This window comes from Notolabrus celidotus, chromosome 10 (genome assembly GCF_009762535.1).
Source record: "Notolabrus celidotus isolate fNotCel1 chromosome 10, fNotCel1.pri, whole genome shotgun sequence".
Lineage (NCBI taxonomy): Eukaryota > Metazoa > Chordata > Actinopteri > Labriformes > Labridae > Notolabrus > Notolabrus celidotus.
This window is the reverse complement of record NC_048281.1, coordinates 27,932,737-27,957,310: the sequence shown is the minus strand read 5'-3', so window position 1 is coordinate 27,957,310 and position 24,574 is coordinate 27,932,737. Positions and strand designations below refer to the sequence as shown.

The following is a 24,574-nucleotide window of genomic DNA, read 5'->3' as shown; positions in this document are numbered from 1 at the left end:
CCACGCTGCGTCACATGAACACTGACATAAAGATCAAGACGGACTCCATCAGTGCCCGCTACTAGCAGCACCTCGTCCTGCTGCTGGTTAACGCCACTGCAACACAAACAGGCCGTTAATGGGACACATCTTTGTTTGTGTGTGTCAAATAGATGCCAATGATTATCGAACAGTATTTAGGCTTGAAATGTCCATTCCTAGTACAGCACTGTGATTCCAATAAGTCAAGTCATATTGCGTCTAGTCCCGTGAGGATACAATATGATATGCCATGCTACGCTACGTTACAGTGTGGAACGGTTTGATTCCACATACCACACACTACAATACAATTCAACAGCCCATACATTGCCCACAGTTGCAATATTATCATGATACAGTGATTCTGCATTAATTGATTGCAGCACCTTCTGTGTATCAATTACTCAGAGATACAGCATCCTCAGTTAGTTCCCTTACACTTCATTGTAATGAAACTACTTTGTTTGCTCCTTTAAGTTTTAATATCTTGTCTTAAGACCTACCTGAACTTCCACTGAACCAGAAATAAAATCAAAGTAGGCCCTAGTGTGTAAACGTAAGTTTACCCTCTAAACCAGGCATGTCCAAAGTACGGCCCGGGGGCCAATCATGGCCCATGGTCCATTTATTTATGGCCCCAAGCTTCCATCTTAAAAAGTGTTATTTATAGCACAGAAATTAATCACCTTCTGAATCATCTGTATATTTGCAGTTTCTTTCAAGCGCACAAACAAAACTAAAGTCAATCCAGAAATGTCTCAAAAAGCTTCATATGGACTACTTGTATAAATCCAAAGCACTGGGAATTCTGCAAGATGGCAATAAAGAAGAAACACAAGAACTCTTAAAGTTGACACATTTTCATATTAATGTTTTTATCATGATGTGAAAATGTTCTTGATGAACACTAAAAGTTCAGAAGACACAAAAGAGGACACAAGACAAGATCAAAATTATGAAATTGTGCAGAAAAGGCTAAATTTGGTGCATAAAAAATAACATGAAAAAGAAGTGTGATGAAATCCAGATAGTGATCCTGCCATAGAAAAATAATGATACAATATTTTTCCCAATATTGCCCGGCCCTAATAAAAAACATTTTCCTCCAGAAGAAGATAAAGTTAGCTAATGTTTATGTGGCTTGTGGAGAACTAAGGGCTACCTAGTTACTGATTTATTGACAAATCATTGAAAATAACAGTTTTTAAATAGGAATCATAAAAGTCATATATGAAATATCTAAGTCTCAGTAGGAGCCACTGGCCCTGAGGTATTCTGACAACATCAAATGTTGCCCTCTTTGAAAAAAGTTTGGACACCCCTGCTCTAAACACTTCAAACCTCTGCTAATATTCTTATTTATTAAACTGACAAAGATGGGAATATTAGACCACCATACTAATACTCTTATTATCAGTCCTTGTGTTTGCAGAAAAACACTGACCTGCCCAAAAGACGACCAGCTACTACCATTTAACTCTGTGCCAACATTCAATAACAAACCAACGTTTCACACTACAATGTGGCTAAATCCTCAGCAACACACTTTTGCACCTTTTACGCACAAATGTTGGCCCACACAAATATAGCAGGAACGCCAGCACTAAATGTAAACATAACCACGTGAGAGGGAACGATGGCAGCACCTTCAATAATGCCACACTCACTCACCTTTGGAGAACAGGCAGGTCAACTTTCTCCTCATGACGCCGATGGTAAAGACGCAAAGTCTTCACCTGTCTCACCAGCACGAAAGGAAGGGATGATAAATCCACACCTCAGCTCTGTGATCATTAGGTAAAGTCCAATGACATGCGGGTCTCCCTCAGCGTGCAATGATAGTCTTTGATAGTCTTTTCTGCGGTGCACGGTGTGAGGCCATGCGCCAGCTGACTTCATTCATTACGCACCAGCACAACATTAGTTCGGTAGCAGCCGAGGAGGTTACAGTTACTCTCAGAAACAGAGAGCATGGATAAAGCTGGTTGCCGTCAAGCACACTTCTCATTCTTAACTTTGTTAGGCTGCTAAAGGCAATAATACAGGCTGGGGTGACAGGAGAGTTCCCACACATCTGCTTCACCTGGCCACTCTCTTGCACGTGTGTTAGCCCCGCCCCTTTACCGATCATAATTAAAGACACGTGACGTCTGTCTTTAGTGACCCATTAGAGGCAGGTAACAAAAACACAATTGCTGTGCTGAGGGATTTCAAACAACTATAAATGGATTACCTTCTTAAAGTGACATGTACTCGTACTGTAGCAATGGTGGTGTTTCTATGATTATGTTTATCTTAACTCTGAGGTTCACTTTTAACTCTGGGATTCCAGGGGTTCCCAAAGTGTGGGTCAGGACCCCCTAGGGGGTCGCTAGACAAAAATGGGGAGTCGTGAGATGTCTTCCAGGATGTTTTTTTTTTAAAGTTATCTAAAAATAGTATATTTTACCCATCATAGTAAAAACTATTGAAAAAAATGGTAGCTAAACTTGAAATAAAACCTTGAAAATAGAAAATGTAATGAGTTTTCTGCCTTTCTTTGTTCCCAGATGACTCCTAAGTTTAGGGTTAGTGAACAGTTAATTAACAAAAGCATCAGTAGCAGCAGGTTAATTCATAGCAGCTCAGGAAACACAGCCACATGCTCATATAGGTGGGCTAATTTTCTCCTGACCAGCTAAATGAAGCCACATTAAATCACTTTGAGGGACAGTGGGGGTCGCGAGTCCTTGGCATCTATTTTTTGGGGGTCATGGGCCGAAACATTTGGGAACCCCTGATATAAGCCATCAACAGAAGTTATTATGTAGTGACAAAGTGAATGAAATCAGAAAGGAAATCTGTTTAAAGCACTCTACTAATTTAGATTGAAATGTTAGTAATTGGCTGCAACGATGTTTGCAAAAATGATACTAGCTTCTATTTTCATACACTTGCATTGTTACCTGACATACATTATTCTGGCTAGCAAATTTAAACTCAAGCTCATCTGTCAGACATAGCCAAGGAGGGAACCGCCCCAGACTAAACAATCCCTCCTTCAGGATACTTTTACCAAGGTTTACCATTGTCACATACTCAGTGCCGGAGACACTCTGAAAACTGATTGACCATCCCAGTGGCCAACATGAAATTCTTAAACATGATTGGCTATTTGGTATGTCAGAGGCATTACTTATATTGAAACCAGGTATGTGTTGTGTTTCAACAAGCTGCAGAGACAGTAGTTTCTTTGCATTTGAATATTGTTTTTGTTGATGCTTTGACTTTGGACAATCATCTTCATTTTGAGTCCTTAAAGAGTTCAGCAGATTTAAATGTTGACACTCTGTCAAGTTAAATTTTTAATGTTAACATTTTAAAAATGATTTTATAAAAAGAAGTTAAAGTAGATGGGATTATTGGAGGTAACCCTCCTAGGTTTGGGTTAAGCCCCTAATGTTTTCCATGCCTGGCCACCCCTTAACAGTCAGTGCCCCAGTTTGGCCGCCCAGGTGAAAACTGTCTGGCTCCCCCACTGCACATACTGCATTTTAATTGTATTTTTCCAGCATGTTTGTGTTTGCTGAAACAAATGTTGCTCTCTAAATCTGTTGATTTCATGTAGTTAAGCTGATTCCGTTGATTGTGAGAATGTCTGTTTCTGCTATGTTTGGGTAAATGCACCTTATACATGTCCACAAAGGTTTTAACTGTGCAGAGAAATACATGGTGGTGATAATTATATCACTATACTACAAATACCATTATATAATTACTTTTTTTCCCCTGACAAAGAAATAATTTTTCAAGAGTATGAATTGTGTGTCCAGATGTTCAGGCTCTGTGTTACCCTTCCTGACATTACAGTTCTGATTATTCTTGGTATTATGTTAATTATTTAAATTATATGCAAATAATATCAGGGCAAAGTAAACACTGTCATTTCAGGAAGTTATAGAATATCTGTTTTAAAGTGTTGAAATTGTAACTCAGTTATAGAGAACAGGTTCTTTCTAACATGTTTCCTTTTGTCTCTCCGTCCTCTTCACTCTCCCCTCCTCCAGTTGCCATGTACAGAGAGCCATCATTGCATGATGTAGGAGAGACGGTGCCCAAGGCGGCGGTACCTCCCAGTAAAAGCACAAGTGAGCCAGCGGTGATGAACGGAGGTAAACCTGTCAGCAAGCCCGACAAGCCCCCCACATAGCCACACCTGGAGGGTACCCAGTGTGTGTGTGTTCGGAGGACAGGAGGCAGGGCTTCTCTTGACTAGACTCCAGACCCTCTTTTCTTCTGCGGATCCGATCCAGGCAAACCTCCTTCCCTTCCTTTCTCCTCTTTGCTCCTCCTTCCTCTTTTTGTCCGCCTTGTCCTCGTCGGATTCTGAGGAGGGCAGAGTTTCTCCAGCACAGGAGGGAAGAGGACCTCCGATCATGGAATGCCTTTAGATTCCTCTGAAACTGTGAGAATTCATATTTCACAACGACGCTCGTGGTACTTTGCTTGCTGACGGTTCATTCAAGAAACCTCCCTCCTCCTCTCTATAAGGCCCTGTCGCAGCAGAGTCTGCGTACCTTCAGATCTATTTTCTATACCACAGTTCACCAGCTATGTTCTGGGATAGAGACTGTATAGATAGAGTAAATATTTGGACTGTCGTCCTCTATTTTTTACGAGTATGTTCCCCTCTCCCTCTCTTTCTATCTCTAGTCACACACTTTTCTCTTTGTCAAGTAACCTAGAAAAGAAAAAACAATTTTGCAAGGGGAGTTGTGTGATTTTCTAAGAAATACATTCACACAGACGTGGCATAAAAAGAAAACAAACATGTATAAAAAGAAAAAAATCCAAAATTCTTTCCCGCCTACAACATGCACACACACTTACAGAGAGACGTCTAAAAGTTTGTGGGGAAAAATCCGGGATGTTGCTTTTTACAGCTGATAAAAACACACTGGAGGCTGGCAGATAGCTCCTGCAATCATAGTTGATGAAGTGCTAATTACCGCCACTGCAATCAATGTGAGGGGCTCCCTGCACACACACACACAAAACACACACAAACACACACACACACTTCTTGAAACAGATGTGTGTGTGGGTGGGAGAGCGCTGTAAAGGAATGGTGTATACATATCACTATCTAAGTCCCACCAGCGGTTCAATCCGCCTTCTCTGGTAAATAGAAAACCTGAAGTCTATTTTTCTTTAAGCTTATTTCCGAGCGTGGGCTCTAGGAATATCTCTAGGCCTTGTAGGCCTCTGTCCCTCACTCACTGACTTCTTTGGACTGCAAGGCAAGGCTTGTGGCTTTGACCCAGATGGTCTCTAACTGCAGCACTGGCAGCCATCTTAAGGCAGCGTCTACTTATAGCCAGAAAACAACATGGCTGAAAACCAAGTGGGCGACATTTATATTGGCTGCATCCCTATTTGGTTTCAGCAAACTAAAGCATGGGCAAGGTTAATATTGTGTTCTCTCTTCTTGCAGCAGTTATACAAGAGATGGCTTATATTGTAACATTTTCACTGTATAAAACTTAGGGAAAATGACTATTAAAAACTTTTTAAATGACTAGATATTATTATTATTGTTATTATTATTATTATTACTACGAGAGGATTTGTCTCCTAGCTCAGCATGCAGAGTCCAGATCATCTTGGCCTATCACGTGCCTGTTTGGACCTTGATTCCCGGCATGCAAAAACAGGTTCCCAGTCCCCACTGGGCCAAAGGTGCCTCACCCACCCGATACATCCATGTAGAGGACACGTAGCATTATCCATTAAAGAAAAAAAAAAAACTCACTCAGATGTACTCGTTCTGAAATGACCAAAGTCTTTTTTCATCCCAAGAAGAACTGATTCTGTACGGAAAACAAAAACAAATCTGATTCTCTCTTTATTCAACCCATCAAAGCTTTCACTGTGATAGCATTCGTCCTGTGTGACTGATCTCACTCTGCTCAAACCCCCCCCTCCCCCCCCGAGAGGTCTCGACTGATGTCATTTTACGGAGGAAGTACCTGTACCTTGAATTAATCACATGCATGTCTTTTGTACACGGAACAAGGTATGGATACGGTTCTTCTGCTCTGTGTTGAGTTTGAGATCACTGAAGTTCAGTGTACTTGGGAGTTGAATGGGCATGTTGTAGGCTACAGCACACTCACGGCTAATCTTGAAGCTAACACACACACACACACACACACACACACATACATTGCACTTTTTTTTGTTGCATCTTCATCATGACTGTTAGAGGTTTATCAAAGCTCTACCTGATCGCTCACTTTATACCGTTTGTCCTGCTTTAGAGGATTGTTTCTGACTAGATAAGATTTAGAAAGTGACGTAGATGCTGTGTGCTGCTAAAACTTGCGACTATGTTAGGAGATTGATTTGGTAAATATAATTTATTGGGATTACACATGACCATCTCTTCTTACAGGACATCAAAACACATCAGATCAATATTTGTCTGTACAAAGCTGTTAGTGCTGAAACAGAAATGGCGCACTTAAAGCTGCTGCATTCAGGGGCGGAGTCTCTGCCCCGATGACAGCCAATCACCCTCCACTCTGACAAACTCTACATGCTGGGCTGGCTGCTGCTCCAGCCCAACAAGGCTGACTTTATTTTTGTAAATGACTGGTGTGTAAATGTACATCTGTTCTTTTGTTCTTTCTTTCTCTGTTTGTCTTCATTTCTTTTGGTATTTTTCAGTCGAGTGTGATGTCGTCTCCTGATCTGGATCACTTTTGCGTTTCTTTGTCCCTCTCTTCAGAATATTCTAGCACTCTTGAGTTCCTTCTGTTTTTTTTTTTTTAACGTCTTATTTTGTACGTTGTCCCATCTGTTGCATGGGGAGAGGATGGCATCGATGAACTGCATGTAGTAGGCTATGTCTATCAAGAACTGTTGGTATGTACCGCTAATTTTACATACATATATGCAACGAGTTTGTCTACACTATACAGTTTGTGTTTGTTGTATAACACCTATACAACATATTGATTAAAATATTTATATAAAGGGTGTACTGTACTGTAATGTCAGTAACATACTTAATGCAATATAGTGTGCAGTATATTATTGCACCTTTCATTTCTGATGGGACGAAGAAAACAGAGGGGTTGGCTAGTTTAAGCATGAAAAAGGCCAAAGTAGAATTTACATTAAATTTTCTTTGTGACTTCTTATCGGTCCTCTTTTTCAAGTGGTGACAGAGCTCTTATGTCAATGCAGCTCTCATCCCCTGATGCCACCTTTTGAAGTGACATGGACATCCAGCATGCCACAACTGAACTATGTATGCCCTCTCTTTGTTTCCTCCACTTAGAGTTTAACCTTATCACTAGTATGAGTTTGAGTGAGATCCGTCTGTCTTGTACTGTAGCTGCAGTACTGCGTGGGGTACCATGGCAGATTGTTTGGTTTGGTTTTCCCCCCTGTTTGAGAATAGGCACTATTAAAAATGATTTATTTTCAAAATAAAATATATATACCATTGCAAGTATGCCCATTGGAGTTATGTCATGTTATAACAAATTTGTAACCATGTATGATTAAGGTCTTCGCATTGTTTTCCATGCAAAATGTTGTGTCATGCGGCACATTTAATGTTTTATTATTAAAAAGAAATAAAAACCTCAAACAGTAACATCTGCCTCCAGCTTTCATGTTAACCTTCTTTACAGCTTTTCAACAACACATCACTCAGTATCAGTGACTGCATATAAAGATAGACAACATGCCTCCATGTCCAGTTGTAAAAAAGTGAAGCCAAAATAGCACTTTGATTTGTTGTCCCCCATGGTGATGTATGCTGAAGCAAAGGCATGAACAGAAGCAATCTGACAGATGAAGCTGTGAAACTGACATCACAGCCCTTCTGCTAACCAACACACACATTTAGCTAACAGCTTAAACATCAAAGATCAGCCAGGTCAGTACAGTTCTCATCAGAACAGATTGTTGTGTTGATAAAGACTGCTGCAGAAGCTGCATTTGTCAAGTGAGCTGTCAATCATGACACTACATCCCCTCTTTTTAATGTCAAATAACAGATTAAAATTAAACTTCTCAGAAAAACAAATAGTGGGACATGAGTCAGCATCATAGCTACTGAACTATTAACTATATTTAGAAAAATAATTTGACATGTAGTTTGAATCATGTTCCATCTGTTAACATGGGGAGGCTGAATTAAAGGCTTACACTGCAACCAGTCACCAGGGGAAGCTATAACAGTTTTGGCTTCACTTTGGAGGAGCTGTTGTGACGTCCATGTTTCTATACAGTCAATGCTCTGTACACATTAAAAAACAGACTTGTATTGTCCACCTGCAATCTCTTTAGACTGTAGAAGTGGACGTAGCCACCTTGTCCCCTTCTTTTGAAGCTTAATGTTCACTTAAAAAAAAAAAAGTATATATATAGAAATGGCCATATTTGGCTTTCCTGGTTTACAGGCTGCCCTTAGAGCCACTAAACAGTTACAGATAGCCGCTTCTTAAAGCAGTGGTTCTCAACTGATCTAGCTTCAGGTCCTAGCAACACCTCTGAAATGACAATCCAAATCCAAATCACTAAATTTGGCGTTTAATCAAAAGTGACAGCCAGCATTCAAGGCTATTACTGCCAGCTACTGTGATGGGTGGTGAATAAGCTACTCTACAAATGCAGGCATGCTGCATCATAGGAAACACCTCCTGTGAGATATAAAAATGTAGCATAAAAATGTATCTGTGGCTAATTTTTTGACAACTTTTCTCATAATGGCACCAAAGTTTTGCTTCACATTGTTTTAAAGAAGACTTGAAATTTAATTTTTAAGGCCATAAACTTGAAAAAATGATTACAAAGCTAAAAAATCAAGCGAGAAGTAGTCTCATTTCCCCATCTGGTTCTATACAATCGGCATGGTCGCCCCCTGCTGGTGATTAGAAGAGTATATAGATTTAAGGCACGTTGGCATTGGTTTCACTTTTGTGACCAGGGGCTATGTCCACTTCTTATGTACAGTTAATAAGTATCCAATATATTTCAAAGATATTTCTTTGTTGTTATTGTTCCTGCATCTCTTTAAGTGTAGTCATCTTCAATATTTAAGCATTTCTATATATTATAACAATAACACATTAAGCTTTTTTGTGTACATGGTAATATTTTTGTCTGTTTTACACCTACAACACCCAGTTTTACAGTTTGAAAAGGAAAATTTGTAACCAGTACAATAAAAGAATGAATGCTGTTAATGGTATGCAGAATCTCCTCCATGTTAAGTCACGACCGGCCTGGTGGTGACCATCAGCGGTGATCTGGTCGCTCCTGGCAGCCAGTCCTCTTGTCTCTAAACTCAGTGTCCTCCTCTCCTCAATAATCCGCTCCCACCCAGATCTCGCAGGCGTTCCCTGTCCAGCCGTCCCAGCACTCACAGCTGCCACAGTTGCACAGCCCGTTCCCTGCGAGGAAGAAGTGAGAAGAAAAGCTGTGAATTAAAAGCTGTGCCATCATGCCCCGACCTTTAACAAGGTTCCTCTTTTCACACTCTGGTTCCCTGGGTGCAGCTCTCTGTTGGTTGAAGGTGTGGTGACAATGGAGGCTGTTAGTTGCACTTTTCAGGGCACTTTGTGGCTTTCTACTAATTCTGCCAACACAGCATACACATCAAGCTTTTTAAATAATCTCTATGTATGTTCTAAAAGCCAAGATTACCCGAATCAGACAGCTGTTTGTTTTCTCAGAGTTTTTCTCACTGACATTCCTCGTAACATCACAATTGTTTAAAACTGCAATTTGTCAAAGTAGGACTGTAGCCTCTGTACATGGGGCACCTACTCTACTGAGTTAAACCTGCGCTACAGTCTGCCCTATCCATAAAAAGATGGCTGAACAACTCTTGCTCTTTAATATTGATAGAAAAAGACAAATATTGCTGTTGGAGGTATCAGGTAAGGGTTCAGGTCAGTAAAGCTGGCTCTTTCGGGAGGCACACACAAACAGCATTGTTTAGGTATGAGGAAATACCCAGAGTGGGAAAGCATCTTATTCTGTGTTATAATCCAGCAGCCCCGAGCTCTCCCCGAGCTCCCCGAGCTGTCAGACGGAGGACGTCGAGGTTAGGAGGACTCCTCCTGCTGGCCTCCTGTCACACAGCTGAAAAGACATGTCTACTGCAAATTTACTGCAGAAATGGAAGCAAGAAGCAGGATGTGGGGGATACAACTAGAAAAGAAGAATGAAAAAGAAGCAGAAGGGAGGAGAGATTGGTATGTATGTGAGAGATGAGCAATAAAAGAGGTGGGAAACGGGAGGTTCTGATAAAGAAACTGCAGTTCCTCACAGAAATGCTTAAGCTGTTTGTTGATCTGCTCAATCCAGGTTGCAGACGATGCAGACCCTCCTCTGATTAAAGGATAAAGCTGGCCTTTCACTTTATTCTTCTTATTGACAATAAATCCCAGAAAAGACCAAAACCAACAATGCTTCAGTCTGTCACTCAAACTCTCCAACTTTCTTCCGATATCCACTGAACTACTGCAAGTAAACAGATCACTTTCACTCCTTTAGGGTTAACGTTGAATTTAATGAGAATCTACGGCCAGATCTGGAACACATTTGTCCAAGCGCTGTTTTCCAGCCAAATTGTGAGGTCCTTGTATTAGACTTGAGTATTCAACTTATACATCATAGTTCTTTTCCACTATGTCTATTCTCCCTGTCTCTACTTCAAGTATGGGACAGCTTGTGTTTAGCTAATATTGGACTTCATTCACCAAACAACCATGAGAAGAAATATGTCTTTAAAACGTTTTTTAAAAGATTCTGACTATCACAAGTTTTCTTATCGGGTCATTGTTCTTGCCTAAGAACAAAACCTAAGACCACTCAAGAGCACCCTCTTGTACATCTGAGTGCTCTTACGCAAGTGCTAAATTATTGGATATTGTGTTTTCCTGCTCTTAGCAACATTACATTATTAAAGGTTTTTATAATACATGATTTAAAACAACTTTATTTCAGTCATGCAATGATCGGTTGCAACTGGAAAATGTTAGATTATCCATTTAATTATTATTAAATTGAGCACTGAGATAAGAATTTTAAAAACATCAGGATCTGTTCAGAATCAGCTTTATTGGCCTACAGGCATGAAACATTAAATCAGCGATACAATGATACCATAGGCTAGGGTTTCCCAAACTTTACCATGCCAAGGCCCCCGAAACAGCATTAGCTTCTGGCCCAGGGGACCCCCTTTGCAAACCCACAGACAATGCTTCAAAATATGTCAAGAAACATCAACTTTTAGAATGTATTTTCTTACTTTTATTCACTTTTCAATAATTATTACATTTGTTTAGCATAACAAATTATTAACAAACGTGTAGTAAAAATAATAATAATAATAATAATAATTAGATTCTATTTTTTTCCCTTCCCCCAAATTTTCTGTGGACCCCCTAGCGCCCCCTGGCGGCCCCCACTTTGAAAACCACTGCCATAGGCTACAATTTGTATGATAATATATCATTAAAAGAAAGCACTTCAATAATAATCTACTTTTACACAGAGCTATTTAATGACAAATCTGTCATGATAGCTCATTTACAGCTGCAGCTTTTGAAATTAATGTATCGTCTAATTGGATTAATTCTGAAAACAAAAAATATAGTCTAATATGGTCAGCATCTCTCTTCTGCTTCAACCAAATTTTCCACATAGATTTGAGTTCAGACTTTTTGGTTTAACTTCAACTACATGACAAGTGAAGCACGAAAACGCGATGACGTCACTCCGAATGAGTGATGTCATCAAATGTAGGAGGAACTAATTCCCCGCCTTCAACTCTGATTTACACTGATTTAGTTTTGATTAATGATTTTAATTTATGTCAGTAGATATCCTCTAACCAGTTGTCATGATTTGCATTTCTGGTTAATGTTTGAAGTCTGTTTCCCTGCTGTGTGTTTGGTGTTTGGTTTTTTGTTCCCTGTGCTCCTTTTCAGAGGCTGGGCGTGGTCACCAGGCGCTGGGCTCTGCACTCACTTGTGATCCATCTACTCTTGATTAGCTGCCATATATAAGCTCTGGTCTTCTTCCCACTTGCTGCCAGATTGTTACCATTCCTTTAGTGGTATAGTCGGCTTCTAAAACATTGATTTTTGTTGTCCAATTTTGTGTTACCTGTTGCTTTGTCCTGTCCCTAACATTTTTGTTTTTTTGTCTCCAGTGCCTCCCTCCACAGAGCCTCAGCACCTCAACACTTCTTGCCCAGCCTCAGCAGCATCCAACACCTCTCAACCGCCTCAAACAGCCTGTTCTTAATAAATCCCTCTGTCACACCCTTTAACCCCGTCTGTGGTTTGCATTTTGGGTCCAGCCTAGCGCCTAGTAGTCTAAGTGCCACGCACGGGTCGCCGGTTCGATTTCCTGCATGTCTTTCCCCGTTCTCTACTTCCCACATTTCCTGTCTCTCTTCAGCTGTCCTATCAAATAAAGGCAAAAAGGCTTAAAAAAACACCAGTACTGCTAATAACTACCATCTCAGCCCCACACTCTCAGCTGTGATGTCATCAGACTTTTCTCATCCCTGCAGATTTATGTTTAAAGCTCCTGTGAAGAGTTTTTAGCCGGTAATGAAACACACTAATTTTATACTAACTAAAGCTTTTACGGCTGCAAAAGCAAACAAGACCATCAGAAAGATTGATTATCTCTGTGGAGTTATCATGTATGCCTGCTGCAGGGTCGCTGTCAGTAGGTTGCTGAAATCATATCATCAGATTCAGTGCATTCAGACATCAAGCATTCCTAACATGCTGAATTTTCCACATCACTCAGCAGTTGTACGAGTAATGAGAATCCTCAGCTCTGAAGGCTCTATGAAATCTCCAGATGTGGTGGAATTCACTGGTTAACTTGTGCAAAAACCCATTTTTGTATCATTAACATGGAGAGGATGACTCTATTGCTGCTACCTGTGACTGCTTTCACACTCAGGAAGAGCTTCTAAATGTCAAACACCATTAGATTCTTATAATCCTGATGTATATGCTTATTTGAAATACACCCTCTAGTTGGTAACACAGTGATCTTGAATATTTAGCAGACATCACCACCACACATTCTCTTTCTTTCCCTCCCAGCTCTGTCCTTTTTTTTCAAGCGGCGTTTTTCTGCATCTGGAGCGGCTGAAGCTCATTACATGACATTAAGGCTGACATTTGGAGTCATGGAGTCATGATGAGAACCACTTCTGAACAGCTGTCCAGATTTTGACAGGCCCCGGGGCAAAAATAATTATAAACATGTACTGAGATTTTCATTATCAGTGGGGAGAAGATGGCTCCTGTGGATGAACGGCTAGAGTGAGAAAATGTGTGTGTGTATGTGTGTGTTTCGTCTCAATTATTTCTTCCATTCTCTGACTCACAACCAAAGCTGTTCACATCAGGGGGATGGGTACCAAATCTCCGGCTACATTTATCTGTGAGAACGTTTTGGTATTCACAGGTTCCCTCAGTTCACTCAAAGCCCAGTTGTGGAGCAGCATTAGATCACAGTAGCCTGGAGCCAGGTTGTGACGGGTCCAATCTTAACACCAAGTTTGGAGTCTGTTTGTCACCATGTTTCACACCTGAGAAGACCTGAACCTTCTCAGCATCAGTCCTGTTCTGCTCAGTAGTACATACATTTACAAGGGGAGCAAACATTCTAAGAAATCAGTGAGAACTGCTGAAAATGTTTCCTTTAGGGAAAAGTGATTAAGAAGAATTTAGCTAAAAGACGCAAACCAGGAAGTTATCACCTGTTGCAGTGTTTCCAAAAGTATGGGCCATGTACCACTACGAGGCCTTACGTTGAACTTCCACCAGATCTGTGTCTCGCTGTCCCACTCCATCTACTCCGCTGAGATTGATGCGTCATGCTCTGGCATCCAGCAAAAATATAAGTCTTGCGTATCTGATCCGGAAGGCTCTGGCATGCTGGATCAGAGATACAACTAGAATGCAATGGAGCGGATCCAGTGGAAGTTAACACATTGACTAGAATAGAAACCTATCAGATCCGGTGCCGTGATGGATTGGAGACGGACCGGAATGGACACGATCTGGTGGAATTTGGCTGTTAGAGTTATGGCAGGTGAACTGTTAAGGGTCTTTTAATTACAGCAAATATAACTTTTTACTTTCTACACTTTTTTTGTTGCTTTATCAATTGTTACATTTATATTAACGTATAATTTTTTTGGTCTTCATTGCAGTATGTCGAGTTTCAAGTGGTTTATCAGTCTTCAAAATACACTTTAAGTGTATCATACTAGTATATACGAGTATAAGATCTACGGAGCCCCTAAAGTGACATGTGCAGAATTTTTTTTTTGGAAAGTATATCGTGAGCACCAGATACTTTCTCGTGAGCACCAGATACTTTCTTGTGCGCACGAGAAAGTATCTGGTGCTCACGAGAAAGTATCAGCCAATCATAGTGTAGATTCCAGGGTATGTGGTTGTGAAGCGATCCCTTTAGCCATGCCCGAGACCAGAGCACACCGAGACCAGAACGTACCGAGACCAGAGCGCACAGAGACCAGAGTGCACCGAGACCAGAACGCACCGAGACCAGAACGCACCGAGACCAGAGCGCACCGAGACCAAGACTAGTCGATATCATCCCGCATTTAGGCAGTTATTTAATGAGGACTATGTTTGATCGTTTGTTACAATGGGTAGCCTGTCTGCAAACGTTTTATCCTCACCCTGTTACTGTATTATTGATCAGTCTGACGTTCGTTTACCTGCATATGAAAAGTGCTTTAATTCCTTTAACCCATTATGTTAACACCATGATGATGTTTTATGCTTGGTTCAGATTTGCTGAAGTCCGTTTTACACTGCTGGTATATCTAAGTTAATAGAACACTGATTAGGAAATTGCTCAATGTATTTGTAAAGCACTGGAGTGCGCAGGTGTCTTCTTGCTGTGGAGAATAAGCAAAGCTTGAGTCAGTCTCTACTCTTTAGACTTTGACATATTTATTGAGGCCGTACAGGAGGTTTCATCATTAATATCCTGGCATAAAACATAATCTCCTGCTCTCCTTTTCATTAACATAACAGGGCGCAAATACTGTGTGATGACGTCACATCTGCACGCACAGTGTAACCTTTGACAGAACAGTACAATACAAAGAGCAAGGGCGCCATCTAGTGACCACATTTAACAGTATTATTACCACAGATAATATCTGATCAATAAAAATAAGTTCACTTTGATTTGCCAAAGACTACCAAAGACTACCAAAGCTAAATCAGTTCTTCAGTATAATGTTCAAATTAAAGGAATTAAAGCACTTTTCATATGCAGGTAAACGAACGTCAGACTGATCAATAATACAGTAACGGGCTGAGGATAAAACGTTTGCAGATAGGCTACCCATTTTAACAAAGGATCTGTGCGCTCTGGTCTCGGTGCGCTCTGGTCTCGGTGCGCTCTGGTCTCGGGCATGGCTAAAGGGATCGCTTCACAACCACATACCCTGGAATCTACACTATGATTGGCTGCATAGGAGTGAGACATCTGATTGGTTACAGACATTGCCCTGCAGTCTCAAAAATTCCATTCACAAATGCAGTAAGGTTCACAAATTACAAACAGTTCGTAAATGCAGACTGAACAGTCCGTATATAAATGTAACAAGATACAAGGCAGCCCAAGGTTGAAATAAAGCTCAACTAACTGCTGTACTGTCATTTTTAGATCGAAACTGGTTGATCTCCAGTGCTAACTTGGTATCTCGTGCGCACGTGAAACTTTCTCGTGCGCACGAGAAAGTATCTGGTGCTCACGAGATAGTATCTCGTGCGCACGAGAAAGTATCTCGTGCGCACGAGATACTTTTCCCAAAAAAATTTCTGCACATGTCACTTTAGGGGCTCCGTAAAGATCCACTTTTGATAGCTTTTATTTTTTTTAATCTAAAAAGTATGCTGGGTCCAATACACTGGTGCAACTGATATACAAGGATAAGATGCAGAGAAAGGTATTTTATTACGTTACAGTAGATTGGGCTATTCTAGCTAACCCTTCCTCACAGAAATATGCTGTCATGGCCGTCACCATCACCCACACAATAAGACACAATTGGAAATTCAAAGGCAGGCTGTGCTGGATAGTTTAGCTAAATGGGTAGCTACATCTTGCAGGCTAATTAATATCGTGGAGGACGTCTTCTAGAAATGACTTGAATCACATCAGCTGACTGTACATGTGAATTGACTTCTAGACCCACCATTATAACCAAGACACTAATAGGAGTTGCCTTACATTGTTAATATGGACTTAATGAACATTTTTGAAATACAAAATTTTATAATTTTGAACATTGGATGAAAAATGTGATCAATCAGGATTAACTATGGAAAACATGATTAATCATGATTTTAAAAAAATATATATTTCAGTCAGTGCTTTACAAATATCAATGCTACCATAGACTGAGCTAAGCTACTGTACTGGGAGCTGGCTGGATTGCTCAGTCCACATAAAAAAACAGCTTTCCTGTTTTCCCACCAAAAAACGTCACCATTATGACTTCTACTCTGATTTATGTTGTGAAATTTAAGATTTAGCTGAGCTTTGGAGTATCATTGGATTCAAAATTGGGCCACAGCACTGTAAAGTTTTGGAATGCTGGATCTATTGGCAAGGTAAAGCAACCATAGTGGTTTACATGAAGTCAAGCATGGGTGCCCGGTTGCTGTAGTAAGATGACAGGAGCACAAGAAAGAAGGAAGTCAGGTGACGTGATAGAGACAGTAAAGAAAGTGATCCCTTGAGGTGGTTTTGGTGATAAAAACAGAAGTACTGCCCAGGAACAAGCTTCAGTGTCACAATATGTAACATGCATTACTCCACTACACCTACTTCTTGGATATTTCATCTTTTGGCATGCCATTAATGTTTAGATAACATCTGAAGCAGTTGAAGCTGTGCAGGTTTAGCTCACTGGTCTCTGTATCTTGAAAATGATTTACCTTTAACTGGTTAATATTAGGTTTTCAGTGGTCTGTTCTGGATCTCTTCTATCCTTTAGTTCTGTAAAGACTGCAGGTTTGTGTGTGTGTCAGTGTCCTACCTGTGCAGATGAGGCCGTCATGTTTGTCACACTCTCGGTCGTCACACTCGCAGTACTCGCCAGACACCCACGATTCTTGGGGGGAGCAAATGCATTGGCCACAGTGACAGGAACCTACAACACACACACACACACACAAAGAAAAATACACACACAAACACACATACAATTGTTAAATAACATCCAATTTCCTCAGCTAGGCTGACTAACATTCTGACGGTGTATATTTGATATCTCTTCTAACACCATCCCCTCTGTGATTGTGTTTTTTGATTAATGCTGTTTGTATTACTTCCTGTAAATTCTTTATTTCACACAGAGGATTTACACGGCTGGGCACACAGGATATGAGATGTTCCTTGGGGAAACAGCTTCTTATACACTTGTGCTACCAGGAAACCAATCCACCCACACTTACAATCTCCCTCTCGTCCCCAGTAGCGTCTGTTTGTATGTGAAGGGCAGCAGCAGGATAATAACATATGAAGGAATGGTGGGGAGGAACAAATCCTCTGCTGTCTGCTTCCCTTTTTCCCCTAAAGCACACATCTACAGGTCCAGTCAGTCTCTGCAGTTTCTACACACACACACACACACAAGTTACAGAAAGTGAGTGTGAGAGGGGGGAGAGAAAGTGATACAGACGTGAGGGAGGTGAGACAACGGGAAGGAGCAGAGATTGTTCTGGTGTCTGAATGTAGCCGAGTGTGGAGAATGAACATGCTCATCTTCATTTCTGCAGGGCCGCACCCGCTGCAGCCGATCTATTCCTGTGGATTTACTGCCACATCCAGAGAAGAAATCCTGTCCTACAGAGCCATTTGCTGTCTAATGATACATCTAATGTGGTGGCAATGTAAAGAGGTTTATTATACACAAACACAATGCAATTTACAGGGAGCCAAATAAGGCTGCAGCTTATGGTATTCTCCTGTTTGCATTTAAACTGATCAATCATTCTGATAATGAAATGTCAGATAACAAAGAAAAATACCTGAATGATGATGCTTTCATGTTGTTTGTGTGGTTAACCAAGCAGTTACAATATAAAAATGTTAAATGGAAATTAAAATTTCATTTTAAAGCAGCTTGGACGTTCTTTTTTTGTTGTGTGGATTAGCTCCTTATTAATAAACTAATCTGTTTATCAAGAAATCTTTTCAGCTCTATAGGAGCCAGAGCTTGAATTGGGTCACTGCAGTATGATATGTGCTCCTATATCTGTATGATATTAGTATTCTGCAGCTAAAGGTGTGTTACAAACTGGTCTTTTCAAATCATAAATTGGATTGGGCGCCTGTTTGGCCTCTTGCATAAGTCGTGCGCCCCATGTACAGAGGTTATAGCTCTCAAGCAGACGGCCCAGGTTCGATTCCAACCTGCAGCCCCATTCCTAAATGTCACTCTCCACCTTCTCTTCTAGTTTCCTTCTCTATCCATAACTGTTAGCCACTAGAATACATTTGCGCATTATTTAAAAACCAGCTAAGGTGTATCTGTCGACCATTTTGGCATTTAAAGAAAAATCCATATAAGATCGCTCCCATATGGATAAAACAGAGGAGTACTCTCGTTCTCTCATCTCAGGGGCTAAAACGTCAAATAGCTTTTTGCATTTACTCCCATAACTTTGCAATCTAGTACTTTTGCAATCCTTCCAAAATAAAAGCTTTGTTATCACCAAAACAAGAAATAAAGTATCCTACTTGAAGGAAATGAAAAGGCTAAATAAAAGCATCACAAGTAAAAGTTTCATGAGGCAGCATCTCCTCTGAATCTTGAACATAAACTGGGTTACTTGCTTAAAAAATTGTGAAAAAAACAGTATCCTGAACCCAGCATCATGGATTGTATTGAAGTTAAGCGTTTTGTTACATCTCTAATGTTGAAGGAAAGAGTGTCTGACATTAAGGCTATCTAACATTTGATATACTTTGATCAGTGTAAACAATGTTGATATTGCTGTGACATACATGCAACCCCTAATTATGCTGTTAATACTGTTTTTTAAGTTACTCTGTGAGCTGTATATACTGTATGTGGCAACTGTAGCTATTTCCTTTAAATCTATTTTAATTATTTATTGTATCTATTTATTATTATTATTATTATTATTATTATTATTATTATTATTATTTATATATATAAAACTTTGTGTTTTACTTCCTTTTTTCCATGATGTAGAACAATATTTTGCAACAGAGCTGTTTTTTATTGTGTATCCTAAATTTCTTAAAAAATAAAGTATTAAGAAAAACATAAAAAAAAAAGGTTAAGTGATGAAAATAGTGAACTGCTGTGCCGTAATTATTTTTTTGTATGTAGGCCTTTTTTTTAAGTTATATTTTTGGGCTTTTTGCCTTTATTTGATAGGACAGCTGAAGAGAGTGTGGTAGAGAGTGGAGGAAGACATGCGGGAAATGGTCCTAGGAATCGATCCAGTGACCCCTGCAATGAGGACTATAGCCTCTGTATGTGGGGCGCTGAGACTGCTAGGCCACCAGCACCCCATATGTAGGCCTTTTTTAAAGTAGCTTAAGTACATGGAACTCGAAACCCTTTCTGTCATACATTGGTGCATCGGTCAGCTTCTGTGGAGGAACATTAACTAGCCTCAACCAAAAGAAACTTAATGTTATCTACAGTCAGCTGTACACTCACTATTGATCAGTGCCTGATACAATCCTCATTTAAAAAAAACTGAACTATACCTTTAAAAATTATTTTGTAATGAATATTTCTTGTTTTATCACTTGCTGTTTTGAAAATGTGATATTCAATATTTGACCAAATAAAGGATGTAAAAACTTTTCTGTCACTTCCAAAAAGTGATCAGTACAGAAACTTTTTCTTCAAACTTTTAAGACATGCTCGTCACCTTTCCCGCTGCACACGACTCCGTCAGACGTCTCACACAGCTCCTTGCTTTGGTCGTCGCTCATGTCACAGGCCCTTGAGAACTGGCACAGCTTCCCGAACCAGCCCTCCTGGCAGATGCAGCGTCCGCACGAACAGAAACCGTGACCTGGCGGTGGAGGGCAGAAGGGCCTTCATTTAAAAGGAGACACAATATGGAGCATGGCCATGAGAAGAAAAAAAAACCTCACACACACGCACACGAAACAGAAATAATAAATAAAGAATTCACAGGCAGAGTGAAAGTCAAGAGAAATGCCACTTTAGAGGAAAAGGAGAGCAATAAAGCATATAAGCAGAGAAAGTTGACAGTGCAGACACTGAACCTTGACAGTAATAGGCAGAACGAGCAGGCAGAGCCACAGGAAGACGACAGAGACGCAGCAGGCTTATTGTATTTCCCCCGGGGACATGAAAGGAACTGTCATCACTGGTCTTGTCCTGTCCTTAATAAATCTGCAGCGCTTCAGAGAGAGATGAAAAACATCCAAAAGCAACAGCGGGGGAAAAACATGCACACACAAACACTCAGCAAAGAAAGCAGGGATGTTTAATTGGTTGGAAATGGGAGTTGGGTGCTCGGATGCAGGACAGCGTCTCTGTGGTTGAAACAAGCTAACACACAAACACACACTCGTTCACTCAGTTACACCCTTGATTGTTTCCTTTATGTTCACATGTGCTAAGACATGCCAGGTTGAAGAGGTGGTAATGAGCAGTGTTTTTCCATCTTACTGACATCACTGTATATCCATACTGTGCCACTGTTTGAAGCAGGCCCGTATTGATTCAATCAAACAGCCGTTAGATTCAATTCTTAGATTACAGCCCGGATTCACGCCCCTTTAGGTCCCATATTCACCGTCACACATAGATGTGATATAAATAAACACTCAAAGTTACTTTATTGATTCTCACCATTGATTTAAAGCTTATCAAGGAACGACGTCATAGAATTTTCCATCAAAAATCAACATAAGGTGCAAGTGTGTTCGTCCATGAAAACCAACTCAATCTCTGATTCCACTGAAGCCCCACATGGACACGCATCCACACATTTTATTTACTCAGTTCTTCCATTTAACAAGTTATTTCTGGTTGTTTTTCTGGAGATCTTCACTCGTTTCACACATTCTGATGGAGTAGTTTTTGATTTACTTGCACCACTGTAACTTCAGATGATCATAGTTTGTATCCCAAGAGTTGCAAAAGCACAAAACAAACATAAAAAATACCTTACTTACCTCCCTAGTGTTAGGCAAATCATGTTCCCGCTTATAACAGTGACCATCCTATTGTTTTGTCTTCCATTTCCCCAGATATTTTCCCTATTTGTCATGTTATCGTGTGCAAATTAGATCAATTAATCAATTTTCACAGCAAAAGCATCTATTTTTTCCTAAGATGAGGAGATAAAAGAGTCAAGAGCTTGAGAAAAACAATTGAATAACTGGGTATCGCAGAACAACCAGCGCTGTTATCTGGAGAAATGAGATAAATATGTGTAAATCCAGAGGAAAGACCCGGCAACTACTCATTATCACGTGAAAATGCAATAAATGGGTGCATGCCCACGTGAGCCTCTGTAGTTTAGTAGGATCATCTGGTTTAATATGTTTACTGTTTTTGTTAGATGCTTCTACATCCTCAATTTGTTCAACATTTTTGGTCAAGTACATTTTTGATTTGATGGCAAGAGATGGATAAGAGGACTGATACAACTCTCAAGCAATTCACAAATAGCGTAATATAAAAGCCAGGAGCAGAAGGGAATAAGTAGTCTGGCTCTGCCCAGAGCTAAAGACAAAAATCTGTCTACCAGTGTCTCAAAAGAATGCTGAGCATCATCCAGTTGAACTTGGTATCTCTTCTTTTTCATCAGTGAAGATAACAAATGGTAAAAAAGATATGTGTGATCAGGCTTTTTTATTGTTTTCACACCAGGCAGTGAGCACCAGGCTGAGAAATGAAGCAAATGTGAATGTGTCAAGAACTGCAGTTCCTCAAATGGCCAGTTGAGGGCGGCTACGAAAACGAGTAATCCCCATGAAGCGTCATATCAAAATGCCCTTTTCTTTTAAAAGAAGAAACAACCCTGTTTATAGCCTGGTGCAAATTATTTGCTCTCTAGCTAGCTGTACAATGAATCTAACTGCAATTATGATTGTGGTGTGAGAATGTGCGTCATTGTACATTCTGTTAGACACTAGACCAAAACCACTCGGGTATCTAACTGCTTTTCAAAACTTGTGGCTTCAAGAAACCAAGATTTGAGTGGCTAAGACAGAAATTTGAAGCTTAAAAGCATCAAACAAAAAGGGTGTAGCCATGTCGCAGTGAAAGCACCTCTTACTTTGCGCAGTCTGGTGGGTACATTTAGGTTTTTCTACATCATTGAACAGTGGACACATAACTGGTTCATAAGTTAGCTCTGGGGTTAAAGTTTTCTAGCATTGCCTCTTGATTTCAGCCCTGATGCTATGGCCCAATCTCAATGTCCACACTCAAGCACTCAGTGACTTTGAGGCGCGTTCCCACTAAGTCCATGAGGGCTTAGGGCTGTCCCACTGTCAAATCATTAAGTGTGTGAGGGATCTCTCACTGACTTTTTGAGCCCTTTATGCCCCCTTTCCGTAAGTGGACATTTTTGCAGACTTAGCATAAGGGAATTACCCAGAGTTCATAGCATTGTGACGTGAAACACCGGGATTCCCATGACATTTAAAAAAGTGTGACAGTAAAAAAGAAGCATGAAAGTTGCAATGAAATTTACAGGTAAAAAAGTTTGCCTGTAAGTATAAATATAGAAAACAGCCTTAATCTATTTATCTTCACACATATGTGTATACAGTATAATTTATATAAAATAGTTATATAGCCTATTAAAATATTTTAAATTGTGTGGTTAAGCAGTCTGTACGGTAAGAGCCTGGATCACATGGCAGTCAGTCGTCCCTCAAGCGCCTTGAATTTGAGGAAAGTAAAAATTGTGTAATAAAAATTCCTAGTGCCACTAAGGTGAGCTGGTGACGTCATGCAGGTTATGTGAGAAGTCACAAAGTGCTGTCCCATTCCAGTTCTACAGTTTTGAGCCCTCAATCACTTTCCAGCTGACGTCAATTAAGTCAAGAAGAGCTCAGGGCTCAGGGAGGACATTGAGATTGGGCCTAAGTGTCCATCCATCTATCTTCTTCCGCTTATCCGGGTCCGGGTCGCGGGGGCAACAGTCTCAGCAGGGAAGCCCAGACACTCCTCTCCCCGGCCACTTCCACCAGCTCTTCTGGGAGGATACCGAGGCGCTCCCAGGCCAGCTGAGAGACATAGTCTCGCCAGCGTGTCCTGGGCCTTCCCCATGGCCTCCTCCTCCCAGTCGGACATGCCCGAAACACCTCCCCAGGGAGACGCCCGGGAGGCATCCTAACCAGATGCCCGAACAACCTCATCTGGCTCCTCTCGATCCGGAGGAGCAGCGGCTCTACTTTGAGCCTCTCCCAGATGTCTGAGCTCCTGACCCTATCTCTAAGGCTGAGCCCAGCCACCCTGCGGAGAAAGCTCATTTCGGCCGCTTGTATTCGCAATCTCGTTCTTTCGGTCACTACCCACAGCTCGTGACCGTAGGTGAGGGTCGGAACGTAGATTGACCGGTAAATTGAGAGCTTTGCCTTCTGGCTCAGCTCTCTCTTCACCACGACAGACCGGTACAGCGCCCGCATCACTGCAGACGACGCCCCGATCCGTCTGTCAATCTCCCGCTCCCTTTTCCCCTCACTCGTGAACAAGACCCCGAGATACTTGAACTCCTCCGCCTGGGGCAAAGACTCCCCTCCGACCCGGAGAGGGCAGGTCCACCCTTTTCCGACTGAGCACCATGGCCTCAGACTTGGAGGTGCTGATCCCCATCCCCGCTGCTTCACACTCAGCTGCAAACCGTCCCAGCGCGAGCTGGAGGTCACCGCTCGATGGAGCCAACTCTGGTGAGGCCTAAGTGTAATAGCTATAATCCAATGCTTATTGCATGGCTGCTTCATGGTGTCTTTGTGGTCTTCATTATGTTGAGGGAAACTGGCACATAAAACAGCTTCACTCCAACAAACTCAAAACAAAAGATTGATTACATCTATCAGTGAAACATGAACCTTGGCTGCCTGCCATCCTTTATCTCAATCTTCATCTCCTGCTTCCTCACCTTGCTTCCTGACTTCTTTTTTTTTGCTGTTTTTAATCAACCAGAGGTAAAGGTAGGGGGCGGTGTCTCGAGGATGTGTGTGTGTGTTGTGTTTGTGACAGCTTATAAATGAAAGTTAGCTAGCTTCTGTCTCAGGTTGTCGTGGAGTGGCAGCCATGGCAGGCCATGCATGGCTGCCTCAATCAGCTAGCCTGCGAGAGCGGTTAATTGCTTTGGAGGAAAAGCAACCTCACTCTCATTCAATTAGTCTGCACCTGTCTTTCACAGAGCACGCATTGTGTTATTGCATTTAGAGAGGGTGTGTGAAGGGGAGGTAGTGGTGG

At 41.1% G+C, this 24,574-nt stretch overlaps 2 protein-coding genes and 1 long non-coding RNA gene across 6 annotated transcripts in view; 1 reads left to right on the top strand and 2 right to left on the bottom strand.

The window, feature by feature from the left end:
- The window catches only part of LOC117820173, a 185,378-nt gene extending 183,671 nt beyond the window's left edge, over positions 1 to 1,707 (bottom strand). The window contains exon 1 of the long non-coding RNA XR_004632711.1: positions 1,693 to 1,707. This is a non-coding gene — a long non-coding RNA (uncharacterized LOC117820173). The remainder of the gene's footprint in view (positions 1 to 1,692) is intronic.
- Positions 1 to 7,664, top strand: part of fgf14 (fibroblast growth factor 14) — a 168,854-nt gene extending 161,190 nt beyond the window's left edge. The window contains exon 5 of one of the 2 annotated variants that reach the window (XM_034693855.1): positions 4,068 to 7,664. In XM_034693855.1, the coding sequence (XP_034549746.1) occupies positions 4,068 to 4,210 (143 nt within the window). In that variant the 3' untranslated portion in view covers positions 4,211 to 7,664. The remainder of the gene's footprint in view (positions 1 to 4,067) is intronic. The other variant, XM_034693856.1, reaches the window with a different exon arrangement.
- The window catches only part of itgbl1 (integrin, beta-like 1), a 77,483-nt gene continuing 59,309 nt past the window's right edge, over positions 6,401 to 24,574 (bottom strand). For 2 of the 3 annotated variants that reach the window (XM_034693854.1, XM_034693853.1), the window contains exons 9-11: positions 20,028 to 20,174; positions 17,150 to 17,263; positions 6,401 to 9,470 (exon numbers count right to left, since the gene is read on the bottom strand). In XM_034693854.1, the coding sequence (XP_034549745.1) occupies positions 9,382 to 9,470; positions 17,150 to 17,263; positions 20,028 to 20,174 (350 nt within the window). In that variant the 3' untranslated portion in view covers positions 6,401 to 9,381. Of the gene's footprint in view, positions 9,471 to 17,149; positions 17,264 to 20,027; positions 20,198 to 24,574 lie in introns of those variants that run through there. The other variant, XR_004632708.1, reaches the window with a different exon arrangement.